The following is an 18296-nucleotide window of genomic DNA, read 5'->3' as shown; positions in this document are numbered from 1 at the left end:
AGGTTTTTGTGTGATCATCTACTTCCCTTGCTGAAGTAAAGGCTTTGAGAATGTATACTAGTGGGGAATGATTTCATCTGCTTTAACAAGAAGGTTTGAACTAAATTTTTCCTGTACTTTTGCCACTAAAAATGTTAAGACACACTACGTAGGGAATAAGAATTAGGAACACTGTATTTCACATGAAAAGGAATTTTATTCAAGCCCTCCTCATGATCTGAGAGGGCTACAAGGAAATGAAGGCACTGCAGTTAAAGCAGGCTTCTATTAAGGTGAGAGAGAAGAGTGTTTGGGGTGAAGGTGGAGAGGGTGCAGGTGAATATGTTTGCAACGGGGATCCCTGGGTGGTGCAGCAGTTTGGCGCTTGCCTTTGGCCCAGGGCACGATCCTGGAGACCTGGGATCGAATCCCACGTCGGGCTCCTGGTGCATGGAGCCTGCTTCTCCCTCTACCTGTGTCTCTGCCTCTCTCTCTCTCTCTCTCTCTCTCTCTCTCTCTCTGACTATCATAAATAAATAAAAATAAAAAAAATATATTTGCAACAAAATGTCTCTGTCAAAGGTCCTAGCAGGAGAAGCTACTTAGCAGGTGAGGATGGCCAAGGGAATGAGAACTTATGTCAGGGATAGGTTTCATCAGGACTGTCTGAAAATAGAGGGAACAATACCAAGAAAGAAGGATAGCATGAAAAGCAAAGGAATGGTGACTAGAGGGCAGGTAGTAGGAATTTCAAAACTGAAGAATCTGTGGAGTTGGGCAAAATAATGCTAGTTCCACTTAATATTTGCATAGCACTTTCTGCTTCATAAAGCATGTTCCTGCACATCTGTGGCATTTAATGTCAACACCAATCACTTTTGAGTAATTGTTATTATCCCTGGTTTATAAACAAGGGAATTGAGACTCAGGGAGACTAATTGATTTGCTGAGGCCACCACGCTAGAAAAATGAAAAGTGAGGATTTGAACCTAGGCATGCTGCCATCACATCCAGTGGTGTTTTTCCTCTCCCCCAGAGTGTCCACACCTATGGGATTACGTGAGGGAATGACCCACTAGTTCTCAGATGTCTTTTTTAGCTCTATTGTGAGGGCCTGGCCTTATCAGGCCAATCTTAGCTGGAAGATATCCATGGTGATTGACACCTATTAGGGATTTAAGTGGTGGTTGAAGATTTATTCTGTACTGATCTAGGACTTCTAATCAGCCTGAGAGGCAAAAGAACAGCAAAATGTTCACTAACCAGGTGGATAGAATGAGAATACAGAGCAACTTCTCATATTACTCTGAGTTATACCTTAGTAGTGGGGTGGGGTTCATTATTTTGTGGAGAGGGTTGTGTTCCCAGATTATCAATGATAAGTTATGGAAAAAGGAAACATTCCATAGTTTGACAATAGCCAAACTATGGAAAGAGCCCAGATGTCCATCAACAGATGAATGGATAAAGAAGATGTGATGTGTGTGTGTATGAAAAAAAATATATATATATATAATGGAATATTACTTAGCCATCAAAAAGAATGAAATCTTGCCCTATGCAATGATGTAGATGGAACTAGAGGATATAATGATAAAAAATTGCATTGAAATTATACCCTGTTATAGAGTATCTGGCTGGGATTCTTTTTCACATTTGTGAATAATCATGCCTCAACTTAGATTTTTATTTGCTAAAAGAGGTTTTTCCTGATAGCCTGGTGCTGGTCTGCAGAGATTCTCAAGCCATTACTGTCAGGTTCAAGACCTGCACACTACAGGATGTAGTTACCTGCCATATATGGCTATTGAACACTTAAAATGTAGCTAGTCCAAGATTAGATACAGCTTAAGTGTAAAGCACACATCAGATTTCAAAGATTGAGTACAAAATTAAATGTGGACCAACTCAATATTGATTACAGATTGAAATTATATTTTCCTGGATATACTGGGCAAAAACAATTATTAAAATAGTTTCAGGATGCCTGACTGGCTTGGTCAGTAGACTATATGATTCTTGATCTCAGGGTCATGAGTTCAAGCCCCATGTTGGGTGTGGAGCCTACTTAAAAAATAATTTCACGTGTTTCTTTTTACTTTTCTTAAAATGTACCTCCTAGAGAATTTGAAGTCACATATGAAGCTAATATTATATATGTATTTCCCATTGCTATTCTAGAGGTAGATGAAGTCAGCTTGTTTAGTGTGAATTCAGTAAAGGCCATACAATATCTCTAAGAAATCTCATTTAGTTTGCAAATTCCAGTTAGAAATTCACTTACTTAGTTTCAGTCAAATAAGTCTTGGCTATCAACCCCTCCTTAACTGCTGCCACCACCAAAAATGCAGACTTCCTCCAGGAAGAGTCACTCATTTACCTTGATATTTTTCTAGATTTTTGGACTCCTTAAGCACCAGTTACTTTAGTCATCTGAAACTTGCAGTTTCCTGAACAAATCTACTATATCACATCTCCATTCCTGTGCTCACTACACACTTTGGTCTAAAGAATACCCAGGTGTCCCTCAAAACACAGCTCAAAAGTTGCTTTCTCAGGAAAGCAGCCCTGACTTCTCACTATGATGTACTTGGCCTTAGACCTTCTCCCATTATGGCCATGTGCATCCTTCTAGACTATAAGTGCTTTGGTATTTTCATTTCACTCTGGATCTTCAGCACTTAGCACTATGTCTGGTACTTGGTAAGTTTTCAGCAAATGTTTGTTAAATTAACGAAAAAAATCAAATAGACGAATTTGCAGCTGCTCTTCACTTGATGTTTTCTTTTTTATTCCTGGTTTTCTTTTCTTTTTCATCTTATATTTATCACCCACTTTTTTTTATTTTATTTTTTTTAATTTTTTATTTATTTATGATAGTCACAGAGAGAGAGAGAGAGGCAGAGACACAGGCGGAGGGAGAAGCAGGCTCCATGCACCGGGAGCCTGATGTGGGATTCGATCCCGGGTCTCCAGGATCGCGCCCTGGGCCAAAGGCAGGCGCCAAACCGCTGCGCCACCCAGGGATCCCCCACTTTTTTTTTTTTTTAAAAAGATTTTATTTAGGAGAGAGAGAGTGATAGAGAGAGAACAAGCAGAAGCAGCAGGCAGAGGGGGAGGGAGAAGCAGGCTCCTCACTGAGCAGGGAGCCCAATGCAGGGCTCAATCCCAGGGCCCCAGGATCATGACCTGAACTGAAGGCAGATGCTTAACCAACTAAGCGACCCAACCACCCCCATCACCCACTTTTTTACATGTAATTGTACCTCTTCCGGGTGTTGGTATGTATGTAAGCCACTTTATTTTTTTCTAAGATTTTATTTACTTACTTGACAGAGACAGAGAGAGTGAGAGCATATGCAGGGGGAGCAGCAGAGGGGGAGGGAGAAACAGGCTCCCTGCTGAGCAGGGAGCCCCATGCAGGGCTTGATCCCAGAACTCTGGGATCATGACTGGAGTTGAAGGCAGAATCTCAACTAACTGAGCCACTCAGGTGTCCCTGTAAGCCCACCTTAAATAGGGTTGTCATCTTAATCTAAATGCTACCTTTCTGGAAATAAAACATGGTGAGCAGAGCTTGATGCTCAGGATTTCTGGTTACTTCTAGGACATTCACAACTATGGAGGGTAGTAGGGGAGCCTTTCTGTAGCATCCAGAACATCCATGAAAAGAGTACCACAGCATGATTGCTCCTGTTAAACTGTCTTGTCAACCTGAGGTCTCTTGCTACAGGGATGCTCTGTTTCTAGAGATAATTATAGTCCTGGAGAGATAGGTTTATACCTTCTGTTTCTAATTTTTTTTCTCTCTCTCTCTCGTTTGTTTTTAATGATCATTATATCATAGAATGAATAGGAACCGGATCAACAATGCCTTCTTTTTGAATGACCAGACTCTGGAATTTTTAAAAATTCCTACCACTCTTGCACCACCCACTGACCCACCTGTGCCCATCTGGATTATTATATTCGGTGTGATATTTTGCATCGTCATAGTGGCAGTTGTGTTATTGATTTTATCAGGAATCCGGCAACGTAGAAGGTAAGATACTTAAATAGAGTAATTTACAGAGGATTTTCCTATTTCCTCATGACTTGGAAAAATGTGAGGATGTTCCCAAAGCTGAAGATAATGCCTTAAATTTGAAACTTTGAAAATATTGGTGATTTTCAAAATTATCACTTAGGCTCTTTTAGAGACCTTTTAGAGTACAGTGTCTCTTACTATGACTCCTTCCGTTACTATCATTTTCTTTATTCTACACCATATGAATATTTCATATCAAGAATTGATTTTAATATCTGTATCATGCTTTTTTAAGTTGGATATACAAAGCTAAGCGAAGTTTTTAGGTAAGCAGAGTTAATCTTTCATAGTCCTCTACCTCCAAATGATAGCAGTTCCACAGTTCTTTCCATGCACCCCCAGCTTGGCTTGCCTTTTCTTGGCCCAGTGCCCTGCAGCCGCCATCTTGTCCCAGATACTCTTGGCCTTCTATACTTTCCTCCTTTCAACAATTACTTGTCCCTCTCGTGACTGTGGTATTATATGGAACCATGTTCCTCGAAGTGAACTCTGAATCAACACCTTGCATCAGAATCACCTGGAACACTTGTTTAAAATGTAGGTTCCTTTGCCCTACTGCAGACTTTCTAAATTATAATCTGTGAAGGGGATGCATTTTAATAATTATTCCAGGTTATTCTAATTCACTTGGTTTGGGAGCTTCCGATTTAGGGATTCCTACTCTCTGTGTTCATTTACCTGGATTCTGGGGCACCTACAAACTTTGCCATCTAAATTATTGAGATTACTTCAAGAGAGAATTTCAGACTGGTGGGAAAATTACTAAAGGGGTGGGACAGGAGGAGAGGAGGATAGGGTTTCTCAGCATGGTGAAAGAAGGGAATAATTTTGTTTACAAGTATCTCTGATCAAGAAGGGAAGTGGAGAGAGTCCTTACTCTTCACTAGACAATTTGATTCTGCTGAAAACGTCTCATATGATACCAAGGAAGAGGAGTTCTGATAAATGGAATTACAGGGACATGCATTGGTTTTCAAAAAGGTCAGTGCCCACACAGACATGTGGGATGAGTTTGGCCAAGTGTGGTTTCAACTAAATGTTTCTCTGGAGGCTTACCACTTTCCATATGTCTCACTGTAGTTACTAGCAGAAGGGAGTCATTTTAAATGTTGGCCTTTGTAGATTTTTTTTCACAAATGGTAAGTGAAATGCTCTGAAATAAATGAGATTTGCATCTAGTCCCTAACTTAAATTCAAAGATTAAAAATCAAATTGTACTTGCTTGGTTTTCTTTATGTTGGCATGTCATGCAATGCAAAGAGCCTTGGTACAAGTTGTTAATTTGTTTTGTTTTGAGTTTTTTTTTCAAATATTAAGAAAGGTTCCCTTGCAATATTTGAATACTTATGGTTAATATTTTTGAGTTCCATATTACTCCTAGAATACTGTGATTCTATGATTTGTAATGATCATAACCTCTGTGAATTCACTGCATCTCCTTGGTTCCCAGTTTTCTCACTAGCACAGTATAGTGTACGATTTAGAAGAATGGACATACTGCTTAGGTTCAAAGTATTTGTATCCTACATTCTGCTCTTGAATGCAATGCATTAACTCAGGAAGCACAGGGAATGAGTCAGGGAACACAAGCTCAGGAGGATATGTTTGTGGTACTAGCATCGAGTTGGTTAAATCTTTCTTTGTTGCCTGTGCAGAGATGACTTTGCTAGAGCGACAGCAAGGTATACTGGAAATAACGAACTTGGTGGGATAAAAAGAGTTAATGCAGTGATGTGCTTAGAGTGGTGCCTGGTCTACAGCGAGTGCTCAATAAGTGTTAGCTGTTACTGTTATTTTATTATCCTGCCATTTGCTAGTCTTCCAGTTTGTGCTATCTCTTTCCTGCTGAGCAGATTCTGCAGTAATATAATAATTGGGTGCGTAGCATCATAATCTGTTGCCTGGGAGAAGTGAGGCTGTTGTCACAGCCTTGCCTTCGCAAATTCATTTTGTGTTCAGACTAGGAAAACAGATAGACAAATCTCTTGCGTCAACCTGGAGAGCATCACTAATTGGCAAATAGAGTCAGGACAGTTATGACAACCTTCTGAAGATAAATTGATTTGTTGTGTTTTAAATTTGATACAATCTTTGGTGGGCTTCTCTTGGGCAAAGTACTGCTTTGAAGGTGTGGAGAGGATACAGTCTGAAGTGGGGAGAACCCTGGAAATTGTGATGAAAGCCCTTTCTAATCATGGAAAAAGGAGGAGTTGCCCCCAATGCCTTTAGTCCTGAGGAAGATGAAGATTTGCTTAGCAATTCAACCCATACATTGGATATTAACAAACATCATTCTCATGATATAAAATCTGAAATTTAGAAGGCCAGGAGAGACTGCAGGGTCACCTCCATTGCCATTTTGCTTCTGTGGAGAAGAGTGCCACTGTCATCTAAGACATATACGTGTATTTAAACTTACTGTTGAGGAGATTTCTCAAATAAAGCTTTAAAAATTCTTTTACCTGTGTCAATAACAGCATTACATTGATTACTCATAGCTGCTGGCTGTAAAGTATGCAGTCATTGGAAGCCAAACTAAGTGAACTCAAACACCAGCTGTACCCTTTAGCCAAATGACCTTGGTCAAGTCATCCAAATTGCATGGGACTGTTTCTCCATCTGTAGTAAGAAGATAATATCTCATAAGACTTCCACGAGGATTGGATGAAATAAATGTGTATGAAGTACCTAGGATATAGCATGCACTAAATAAACAGTATTATTATCCAAGATCAGCTTAACCCATTTCTGTGACTAAGTATTACTGAAAAGGGATCTTGTTTTCATCCAGACATTGCCATGATACTGTAAAAAGTTTTTCCAAAAAAACTTTTTTCCAGTTCAATGGCTCATTGTTTGGGACTTTATTAGTTAACAAACACCTGATCACACCAAATGATCATATTGGGGTTACTGTTTACCATAATAGTGGTGAACTGATTAACCAGCTTTATAAAAAAAAATCCCAATTTGTAGCATTTGTTGATTTCCTATCAAGTAGAAATTTCTGAATATTTAACAACCACCTCTTACAAGCCTGTACCAGACAGCTTCAGTACACCATTACAAATGCTACCTCCTCGTGAAATAATTTGAGGGAGTTGCTTTTCTATTACATCTAGTTGAGAATAGCAGTTTATGGAAATGAGAGACTTGTTGAAGGAAAAAAAGTTGGAAAATGATTTTTTTTTTTTTTACTTTTGGGAAACAATTAGGTGACTCGGTAGGTGGGCAGGTACCCAAGATGAACTGCATATATTCCACAATGATGTCTGTACTAGATCCGTGTCTAGTGCCAGCCCACAAGTAGATGTTTCAGTTCTCTGGTCAGCTTTATGATGATAGTAATAATGTTGACAGTAGTTGTGATGGTAGTGGTGATGTGGCAATGACAATGATGATGCAGTTGATGTGATGTGTGTTTTTGTACAAAAAGCCCTGGATTGATATTTTTGGTTTTGGGTTCTGATCTCAGACCCTGCTGCTTATTAGCTGAGTGATCTTGAGCAGGTCACATATGGAAAATGAGGACAATAATATTTTCTTAAGTAGTTATGATGAGAAGACGAAGTTAGAGAATACACAGAAGTGCCTTATACACTGGACAGTGCTCTATTAATCTAAGTTACTCGCAACACCATCAAAAAGCAGTTGAAAGTGCTAATTCTATATAACTTGGCACTGTTGTATAAAAGGAGAGTCGCAGACACAGCATGATTTCAGACTTGCATGTACATCATAGAATTGATTTATGAATCCTGTACATAAATAGACTATAATAACGTTAGGGTCTTAGGAAAAGAACTTAACAGTGATCTAAATTCATTTCTCCAGAAGTCAAGGCCCAAAGTGGTAAAAAAATATCTTATTCCTTTATTGACAATTCATTCTGTAATGGGAGCTCTAGTATTTATCATGGAAGTTACATACATAGATAACATGGATGGTCCCTGCCTATATGGAGATTATAGTTTTATACTTGGTAACAAAGCCAGGTGAAAGACTCAGGACATAGATTCCTAGCTAATGCTCACAGTTGAGCAGAATCATTAGTAAATTCCCTTGGTTTATTTCTGGTTATATTTCTATTCCCATGAGGTCAGTAGTAAACAGAAATACATTTAGATTTCTACGAATATTGCTTTTCAAATGAGAGGATGGGGCTCAGCCAACATTTTCACATACTGAAACCTCACATTCTTATAAAGTCTTAATTAAATCAGTAGTCTTAAAAATAGATGTGTAAATTACACTATTAGGCATTTACCCCAAAGATATAAATGTAGTGATCTGAAGGGGCACCTGTACCCCAATGTTTATAGCAGCAATGCCCACAATAGCCAAACTATGGAAAGAGCCCAGATGTCCATCAACAGAGGAATTGATAAAGAAAATGTGGGATATATATACAATGGAATATTACTCAGCTATCAAAAAAGAAATCTTGTCATTTGCAATGATGTGGATGGAACTAGAGGGCATTATGCTAAGTGAAATAAGTCAGTCAGGGAAATAAAGTTATCATATGATCTCACTTATATGTGGAATTTAAGAAACAAAACAAGATCAGAGGGGAAAAGAGGAAAAAATAAAACAAGATGAAGTTAGAGAGGGAGACAAATCGTGAGACTTTTAACTCTAGGAAACAAACTGAGGGTCACTGGAGGGGAGGGGGAGGGAGGATGGGGTAACTGGGTTATGGGCATTAAGGAGGGTACTTGATGTGATAAGCACTGGATATTATATAAAAATGATGAATCACTGACCTCTCCCTCTGAAACTAATAATATATGTTTAATTAATTGGAATTAAATTGAAAAATATATATAATTAAATTAACATTTGGGAGTTTTAGTTTAAAAAATGAATGAGATGTAGTTTTAAAAAATAAATAATGGATGTGAAAATAAAATCAGAAATGTTAGAGCTGATCATTGTTTTCATTTGCTGTTCTTAAATGTACATACTCAGTAGGAATCCAATGTGTGTTTTGAGTGAAGCTTGGGGAGATTAGAGTTCTCGGTCTACTGGTTTCACCAATCTTATTCCATTCTCAAGACAAGCTGCTCTACATATTTGAGCTTGAGCTCCTTCATTTGAAAAACAGGAATAATAATAAAATCTTTATAATATTGCAATAGGAATTAAATGAGATGATGTATACAAAGCACTTAGGTTTCTGTCATGTAATAGATACTAATTATTATTATTATCACTACCAAAGGGCAGACATAAAGCGACTTGCCTATAGTCACATGGTTAGAAAGTTAGTAGTAACCGTATTTAAAACCAGAGAAACTGGATCCCAGAGCCAGTCAATCTCACTGGACTACAACACCCACTGAAATCATTCCAGTAGCACTGATACTTTCCCCAGGAATCATCTATACTGATTATGAGGATAGTCCTAAATCCCCAATAATTAATTCTGTTCTGGTTTAAAATCATGTTTATCCATCCGTTTTTGTTTTCCTGGCTATTCTTGGTCTTTGGCTCTTCAGCCTTATCTTATTTGAAGGGAGACAGAAATATTCTTTGTACTTTAGCCACCACTGCTTTATCTTGAGCAAACCCTGTTCCTCAATATTCCTTAGCTCCGAGAGTCACCCAGTATTTTTTTTTGTCTCCTGTTTTGCCCCTGTTCTTTCTGGATTTATGAGAAATATCTACTCTTCAGGCTTTTAAGAGCTAGTTTCAGGTATTTTCGTTACTTTACGAAAAAAAAATCTTCCAGAACCACCTGATGTTGCAAGAACAGCAGAAGTCATTAACACTCAATTTTTTTTTTCAGGAAAAAGAATTCATGTTTTTAGCAGAATATCAAATCAGAATGATCCAGAAACATAGTTAAGTTTTATTATTGTTAGTAAGAGCAATGCAGAGGCAGTGAATCAGTTTATTACAGTACATACTATGAAATGTGACAAAGGGCTGTGTTACTGTTAGATAACCTTTGAGCTGCTTATCATGTCCAGCCAGCACGTTACTGACATTGCAGTTTGTGAAGCCCGGCAATGCCAAGACTCTGAACAACTGGATCTAAGGTCACAAAAGCACAATATGTACCTAATTTGCCACTGGCACGGCTCCATTAGATACATATCCACAGCCATTTTGCTCAGAATCTTTTTGGTTGAGAAATCCTTCTAAAGAAGACAAACTTGTCCTCATCTGTTTGCATCTTTCTTTTTAGTTCTTCCCCATTCCTTTGTGATACCTAATGATTAGTTCTTCTTTATGGTTCGGAGAGGGAGGCAAGATTCCTTGCAGTGATCTGCATGTGTCCAGTTCTCTGTGCTTTTTCATCTAACTTGATAAAAACACTTCCTTAACTGAGAAAACTGGTAAATAGACACTGGCAACCATTATTTCTAAGACTACCATTGCATTGCCACCAATGCTCCATCCACTAAGATTTCTGTAATATGAATTTCATACTTATAGACACAAATTTTAGAGTAAGATTTGACTATTTAAAATCCTATTCACTCCAAACCCAATGAGGAGTGGGTTTTAGGGAATTGCATGAATTAGACATTTTTTGATGGTAATTCATAAATATACATTTTTCCTGGGGCTTCATCCCTACTGAAACATCACTCCTCTTTTTTATAGTCCATAAACAGTGGGAGGAAGATGAGTGAAATTTGGAGTTTTCCCCTTTTTAAAAAAATTTCATTTATTTACTCATGAGAGACACAAAGAGGCAGAGGGAGAAGCAGTCTCCATGCAGGGAACCCGACGTGGGACTTGATCCCGGGTCTCCAGGATCATATCCTGAGCCAAAGGTAGACGCTCAACCACTGAGCCACCCAGGTGTCCCCAGAGTTTCCCCTTTTATTAAGTCCTTTCTTTTCACTTTAGGACAAGGACTGTGTCTGTTTGAATACATAGTAGTCACTCAAAACAGTTATTCAATAAATGTTGGGTATTATGAATGGAAGTGATATGAATGATGGTTATAGAATGTCACTTGCTTTTGCCTTCTAGAGGACGTGGAAAGTAACAATACTCCTGTCTACAGTATTCTAGTCTTCTGGTAGGTGGTTTTACCTGGCTATAAGACCCTTCTCATCACATGAAATTCTGTGCTCACCCCAAGCTGCCCTAATTGCTGATGGCTGAAACTTAGAATGGCCAGTACAGTGTCTTCACCCTGAGGATTGAAAAACATAACAGCTTATCATTTCCTAGGTCTCTAGGACTAGGACCCCCAACTTCTAATCCAGCATTAGGCCTGTAGTGATAAATTGTAACATTCAACAGTGGCATATATGATGGCAAAATACTTTCAAATGATGACAGTGGAATCTACAGTATTGGAATGATACTTTACCTTTCTTTATGAACCTAAGCTATTTAGAATTATCTAATTACCATCAGCAAAGCCTGGCAAAATCTATATTAACTCCTAATTTTTAAGGTAGGAAAAAAAATATTTTCCTCCATTCATTTGGAAAAGCAACAACATAAGGGATACAAGAAATATTGTGTGTATATATTCTTCCTTCGCTTTTCCTTTCTTCTTTCTCACTTTTTCTTTCTTTCTTTCTCTTTCTGTGGTGAATCCCATTCAAGATCTACCTTGGGGCAGCCTGGGTGGCTCAGCAGTTTAGTGCCGCCTTCAGCCCAGGGCGTGATCCTGGAGCCCCGGGATCGAGTCCCATGTCAGGCTCCCTGCATGGAGCCTGCTTCTCCCTCTGCCTGTGTCTCTGCCTCTCTCTCTCTCTCTCTCTCTCTCTCTCTGTGTGTGTGTGTGTGCTTCTCATAAATAAATAAATAAAATCTTAAAAAAAGATCTATCTTGGACTACTGTCTGAGTAACTTTGCCTATAGCATTAGTCCATCCATCCATCTGTTAATTTATCATCCAGCCAACCAGCCATTGATCTACGTTTATTGATCCATCCATCCATCCGTCTGTCTGTCTAGCCAACTATCCATGTGTCTGTTCATCCAATTCTAAGTACATCACTTGAATGCCTACTCTGTACTGAGTCCAGATCAGCTGTTCTATAAAATATTTTAAAATTTGCATAGGTGCATTGGCCACCCGAAAAATTTTTTTAAATTTGAAACTTGTCTGATTACTTCCTCCCCAGAGATTCAAATAAAAAAGAAACTGGTGATGAGGTGGGGTAGGAACACAGAACACAGAATTTTATAAATAAATAAATAAAATATCAGTATATCACACCTGGAGGCACTTGTCAATTTGTCTCATTGTTGGTGATGTTCACTAGATTTCTTCCTTGACAAAATACAAATATCTCTATAATCAGTACATTGCTTGTGAGGGTAGTAGACTGAGACCATGTAAATACCCTGTTCCCTGATCATCTCTTACTTAATGGTTGAGTATCCATTGCTGAGCCTCATCAGAATCAATTATTATTGTAGTGGTGATTTTCTATTTCTGTTACTCTTTCTATAATAGTTGTCATTCCTTTGTAAATAAGAGCTCTTTTTTTTTCTCTCCCTTCCTCCACCATATTCTTTAAAGCATTAAAATGGACTCTCATGCAGGACTAATAGGGAACTCTACCTTAGTCATCACTGGGCATCTTCACCACCTCCTCACTCACCAGAGACTTACCAAGATTCTAAGGGACTTCCATAGTGGTGGGAGTCCATCCTGGTCACCACAGCAATGCCTACCATTCCAGCAGTGTGATCCATTCAGGTCTGCTTCTTTGAAGTTTCCACAGATTACTGGGACAAAGCAATCTCTGACAAGTCTGGGAGCCCAAAATCATGCTTGCATGATGCCCCCAAATTAATCTCTTGTTATCAAGCATAATTGGCTCAGTGTCTTGGTCTTTCACAAAAGACAGGAAGACCCTTTGAATTCAAGGTTACGGTGTTCCACACTCCAAGGAAATATTAAGGGTAAGGCTAGCAGAATCTGTAAAGGGTCTGAGAATGAGAAACTCAAAGATTTATACTATCACATAGAGGTTTTTTTTTTAATTTTTTTTTTATTTATGATAGTCACAGAGAGAGAGAGAGAGGCGCAGAGACACAGGCGGAGGGAGAAGCAGGCTCCATGCACCGAGAGCCTGATGTGGGATTCGATCCTGGGTCTCCAGGATCACGCCCCGGGCCAAAGGCAGGCGCCAAACCGCTGCGCCACCCAGGGATCCCGGTTTTTTTTTTTTTTTTTTTTTTTTTGCGGAGGGAATGGCCCAGAATTTTAGCTGTGAGTTGTAATGTAATTAGTAAAATGCGTTTTGAGTTCCAAAAACCCAACTTAAATGAAAGCAACTATTTTACAGTGAGTGGAACTAAGCAGTGATACCTGCAGTTTTTATTTTTAAAAATATTTTTAAAAGATTTTATTTATTCATGGGAGACATAGAGTCAGAGACATAGGCAGAGGGAGAAGCAGTCTCCCCACAGGGAGCCCAATGTGGGACTCCATCCCAGGACCCCAGGATCATGACCCGAGCCTAAGGCAGACGCTCAACCACTGAACCACCCAGGCATCCCAATATCTGCAGTTTTTAATGGTTACTTCTTTTCTACAAAGGGATGTAAGTTTGCTTTTTGATATCTCATTTAAGTTTTATTTTCACTCAACATTTGCAAACTACTTGTCAAATCCTGTGAGAGGAATTTAGTACTTTTTTTAAAATTCAATTTTTGTTAAGTTGTTCTCCTAGAGCTAAATTTTTTAACTTGCTAACTTACCATACATTTCCTTCACATTCCTTCATGCAATTTGGATGTGAATGTATATGTGTATATATGTATATATACACATTCATTCGTATAAATGTATATATTCACTCATATATGTATTCATATATATTTATTTTAGTATTCCAAATAAAACCACTTGTTCTGACCAGTATGTATATATGTCATCCATGCAGACTTATCTTGGTAGCAACTTTCCACCTCATTAGCTTTTTATGATCGTTGCAATTTATTTGAAAATATGTAATGTCATCAATTACTTCATCATTTTAAGTTTCCTCTTCTTTCTCCTGCTCTCCATGTTTGTACAGAAGACCAGGCTTTCTTTTCCTAGATCCCAATCATTCTTTTTATGTGCATTTAGGAAGAGCAAAGAACCATCTGAAGCAGATGATACTGAAGATAAGTGTGAAAACACGATCACAATTGAGAATGGCATCCCCTGCGATCCTCTGGACACGAAGGGAGGGCACATTAATGACGCCTTCATGACAGAGGATGAGCGGCTCACCCCTCTCTGAAGGGCTGCTGTTTAACTTCCCCAAGAAACCCAACACTTGTTTCTGTGCAACTGCTGAGCATTATAAATTATCAAGGGCAGATCATCTATTTTGTTTCACCTCTTCTTTTGTAAGAAATTTTGCATATGCATGAAGGTAAAAGGCAATCAGTTATACCCATGAAGACCATTGGAATCATAAACTGTTGACTACTCAAAATATTCTAAAATATTTCTCTGACAACACAGTGTATAAGTGTAGTCAGTCATGTGGTGTCTTTAGTTGTTGGTTTAGTTTAAAAGTGCATTAATGTTAAGCATTTTTAGAAATAGGATCAGGCTACTGCATATATATATATTTTTTCACACTTTGAAAACCTAAGGAGAAATATTTTTCCAGTGGAGAATACCCATAATATGGTGTAGAAGTCTTTGAAAATGGATCCACTTAGAATATTTTTATATCATTATGTGACTGACTAAGCAAGAATAAAAAATGATTGTAAATGAGATGGATGAAAATGGGAGTGTCGATACACAAGGTGGAATTTGATCCTGTTGTCATACCAATACTTATTCTCTACCATTCTCTAATAAGGCAGTCCTATTGGTTGACTATTTCTGTAATTTGTAAAAGTACAATCTATGTGAATTTAATAAAGTGCTAATCATCTCTTTTTAATTGTGTGTTTGAGATTTATTTTCATACTGTGGCAATCAGTAAGCCTAATTTTTATTAGTTATGTGTAATCTGTTCTACAGCCCTAGAAATGAATTATTTTTGTTGTGTGCATCCTTGCTTGAAGACATCTTATAGTTTGTAGACTTCATTTTACTTTAATAGGTCATGACTATTCTAAATTCTAATAAATTATTACACATTTATGACTAGAAAGAAAATTCACTGCTCATTCTCCTACTTTTATCATCCATAGTTGATGTTACAGCAACAGTTTCTAACTCCCTTTCCTGCCCCAGTGTTGCTCCCCAGATACAGACTCCAAGATGGGTAGTTGCAGGCAGAAGGTTTATTGGGGAGTGCTCTCAAGAGATACACCTGTTAAGAAGTGAGGAGGGCAAGTGTGGCAAATAGACTGTAAGATGTCTGCAATCTCCTGGTGTTCATGCCTTCATGTAACTCCTCTCCTTGAGTGAGGGTGGGACCTGTGACTTGCTTCTGCATGGAATACAGCAAAGATGAGGAGATGTTACTCCTGCAATTAATTTATATTATGTCTGAGTCTGTCTTGCTAGCAGATTTGTTCTAGAGACTCTCCTTGCTGGCTTGATTAAGTAAGTGGCCATATTGGGAAGGCCTACATGAGAGAAAATGTGAGTGACCTCTAGGAATTGTTGCCAGCCTTTCAGCACTGAAAACAGCCTCTGACCAACAACTAGCCAAAAGCTGAGGTCCTCAGTCCTTCAACCACAAGGAAATGAACTCTGTCAACAACAAGAGTGAGCTCGGAAGTGGATTTTTCCCCAGTCAGACTGTCTCCAGATGAGAATACAGTCTAGTCAACACTTTGATTGCAGCCTGAGCAGAGGACCCACTTAAGATGTGCCCAGACTCCTGACCCATGGACACTGTGAGATGATAAATGTGTGTTTTTTCAAACCATTGAATTTGCAGTAATGTGTTATACAGCAATAGGAAAATAATAGGGTAGGATTAGGCAGAGGGAGTAGTGACCAGCAACATCATTACAACAGAGGCTTCAGACAATCCTTCAAGGAGCTTAGGAGCTGAGTTTGTCCTTGATTGAGATAAGGTGGCTGGGCCTTTGTATCTCCACATTAGCCAGTCATGGCCATGGGTGCTCTCTGGGAGAGGATCTGCTCTTGGGAAAGGCAGTTCCCTGTGGCTGGAGCAATTCCCATGGAAGGAAGTCAGCTGTGAGTCTTCAAAAGCCAATGTTTCAGAAGCTGGGGATGAGTACCTGGGCCTTGAAGAGGGGTTCTGGTGGACCCCCAGAATATCCACCATACCCTCACCAGTCCATTGGCTGTAAGGTAGCTTGAGTGAATATCCTACATGTAAACTTGATCATATTGGTTCCTAACATAAATGCTTTTAAATGGCTTTTTAGTATCTTTAGGATAAAGCCAGACTCTTAAAACATAGGCCAGGACCTGCTGCAGTTTGACTTCTACCTTCCTTTTCAATCTCATCTCTCACCCTCCTCCTCTTTATGTCTCTCTAACTCTCTTTTTCATCTAATCATAACAGATCTCTCACTTCCAGGCTTTTGAACGAGCTCTTCTCTCTACATTGTTCCCTGTGTCTCAGCCACTCTTCAGCTCGTCCTTAGCCTTTCTCTCACTTAAACATCTTGCCCCTCCTGGGGGGTCTGGATCTCCCAGCCACGTGTTCCTAGACTTCCCAGATAATTATACTCCTCTTGTTGTACTATAGTTATGTTATATTTAAATGTGTTTTTATGGAGGAAGGAGACCATATAGGCAAGAGTACCCTAAGGGCCCACACAACTCCTAATTCACTGTCTCCACAAACATTCTCATAGCCTACTTCACTTCCCTTCACCTTTAGCCAGATAGAATTAACTACTACTTTGTAATCTCACCATCGCTATGTATCTTTTTAGTGACAATCATTATAATATTTTACTTTATTTGTTTCCATATATCTGTATCTTCACACTAAATGTAATATTCCTAGAGGCAGTGTTCAAATCATTTAGCATAGTACCATGTCTTCCTTTTTCCTTCCTTTCTCCTTTCCTCCTTTCTGTCCTTTATTCTATAGTGATGAGCAAAATCAAACACAATTCCCACCCTTACAGAGCTGAAAGTCTACATAATCAGAGCTCAATTAATGTGTGATGATAAATAAGTGAGACGGTAGTTGTTACAAGTTCATAGACTTATACTTTCTGGGAGCAAAGCCTGCCCCTCTCCCCATACGTGGAGGAGTTTGAAATTATGGGTGTGAGATTTTTTATTTGGACACCATTTTGACTTGGGAACCATATGCTCTTTCATAAGACTTCCTCATTTTTAGGAGAGGAAGGAAATTTGCTCTCTCAGTTGACAATACATGATTTGCTAAAGAACCATTTTCTATCTTACATTTTCTTTAGTTGTATACTCCAGAATAGGGTAGATTTTCATATAGAATTGGTGAAACATTATCAGAATTCAGTGTGTAGTAGCAAGCATAATTCAAGACACGCATTCTCAAGATGGTGGAAATTGTTCTTAGTGGGGAGAAAAAAAGTTTAGATGTTACAGTGGTTTATACTCCTCCAAAGGACAATAAAGAGATAAAAAGTATATGGTATTAACACTTTCTGGATGAGCTATTAGGAAAAGATGTCTAAAAAGTCTCAATAATGGGGAAACAACAGGTTGAGGAACACTGATCCCAGATAGGCTTCTTATTTTGGAGGCATGAGATGAACCAGTTTGATCACTAGATCATTTTCTTTACTTCTGTTTGTCCTGATGCTGAGGGGATTGATTCCACTTGCAAAGGTCTGCTCCATTAGATATCCTTATTGGGGAAGTTTTCTATGCTAACAGAAATGTGCTATAAACCTGACAGTTGATGTATCAACAGCAAAATGCGGTTTATGCCTTCTGCCTACTGCCTTTGACAAACACTCAGGGTAATTAGAGAGCAGTCAGTCATCAACCACACCTTTCGTTTTTAATTTAATGATCCTGTAATGTGTCACAAGGGAGCACATTGTGAGGTGATATGTACTGGAAATAAAATGGTGTAAAGCTAGTGGAAATACAGCTGTCAGTCCACTCTCCAAGCCTTTAACAAAATCTGTGATGAAACTGGAAAGACAGAACATCTGAAAAAGCAAGTCACTTAAGAAAAAATTAGGTGAGATGGTGATATCTGGATTTATTTCATAGAGGAAATGTAAATGCAGGTAACTTTTGTGTGTGTGTGTTTTTTTTTTTTTTTTTGGTGTAGTTTCACCTTCCATGTTTTCCACAAAGACTAACCAATACAAACATCACTACACTATTTTTTAAAGATTTATTTATTTATTTGAG

General features: G+C 38.6%; 1 protein-coding gene across 1 annotated transcript in view; it reads left to right on the top strand.

The window, feature by feature from the left end:
- CLTRN (collectrin, amino acid transport regulator) overlaps positions 1-14946 on the top strand; it is a 36767-nt gene extending 21821 nt beyond the window's left edge. The window contains exons 5-6 of the mRNA XM_041741845.1: positions 3827-4021; positions 14130-14946. Of these exons, the coding sequence (XP_041597779.1) occupies positions 3827-4021; positions 14130-14286 (352 nt within the window). The 3' untranslated portion in view covers positions 14287-14946. The remainder of the gene's footprint in view (positions 1-3826; positions 4022-14129) is intronic.
- The last annotated feature ends 3350 nt before the right edge of the window (positions 14947-18296 follow it).

The sequence above is a fragment of the Vulpes lagopus genome, chromosome X, assembly GCF_018345385.1.
Source record: "Vulpes lagopus strain Blue_001 chromosome X, ASM1834538v1, whole genome shotgun sequence".
In the NCBI taxonomy this organism is placed as follows: domain Eukaryota; kingdom Metazoa; phylum Chordata; class Mammalia; order Carnivora; family Canidae; genus Vulpes; species Vulpes lagopus.
The sequence above is the reverse complement of the archived record's forward strand: the minus strand, read 5'-3'. Positions and strand labels throughout refer to the sequence as shown.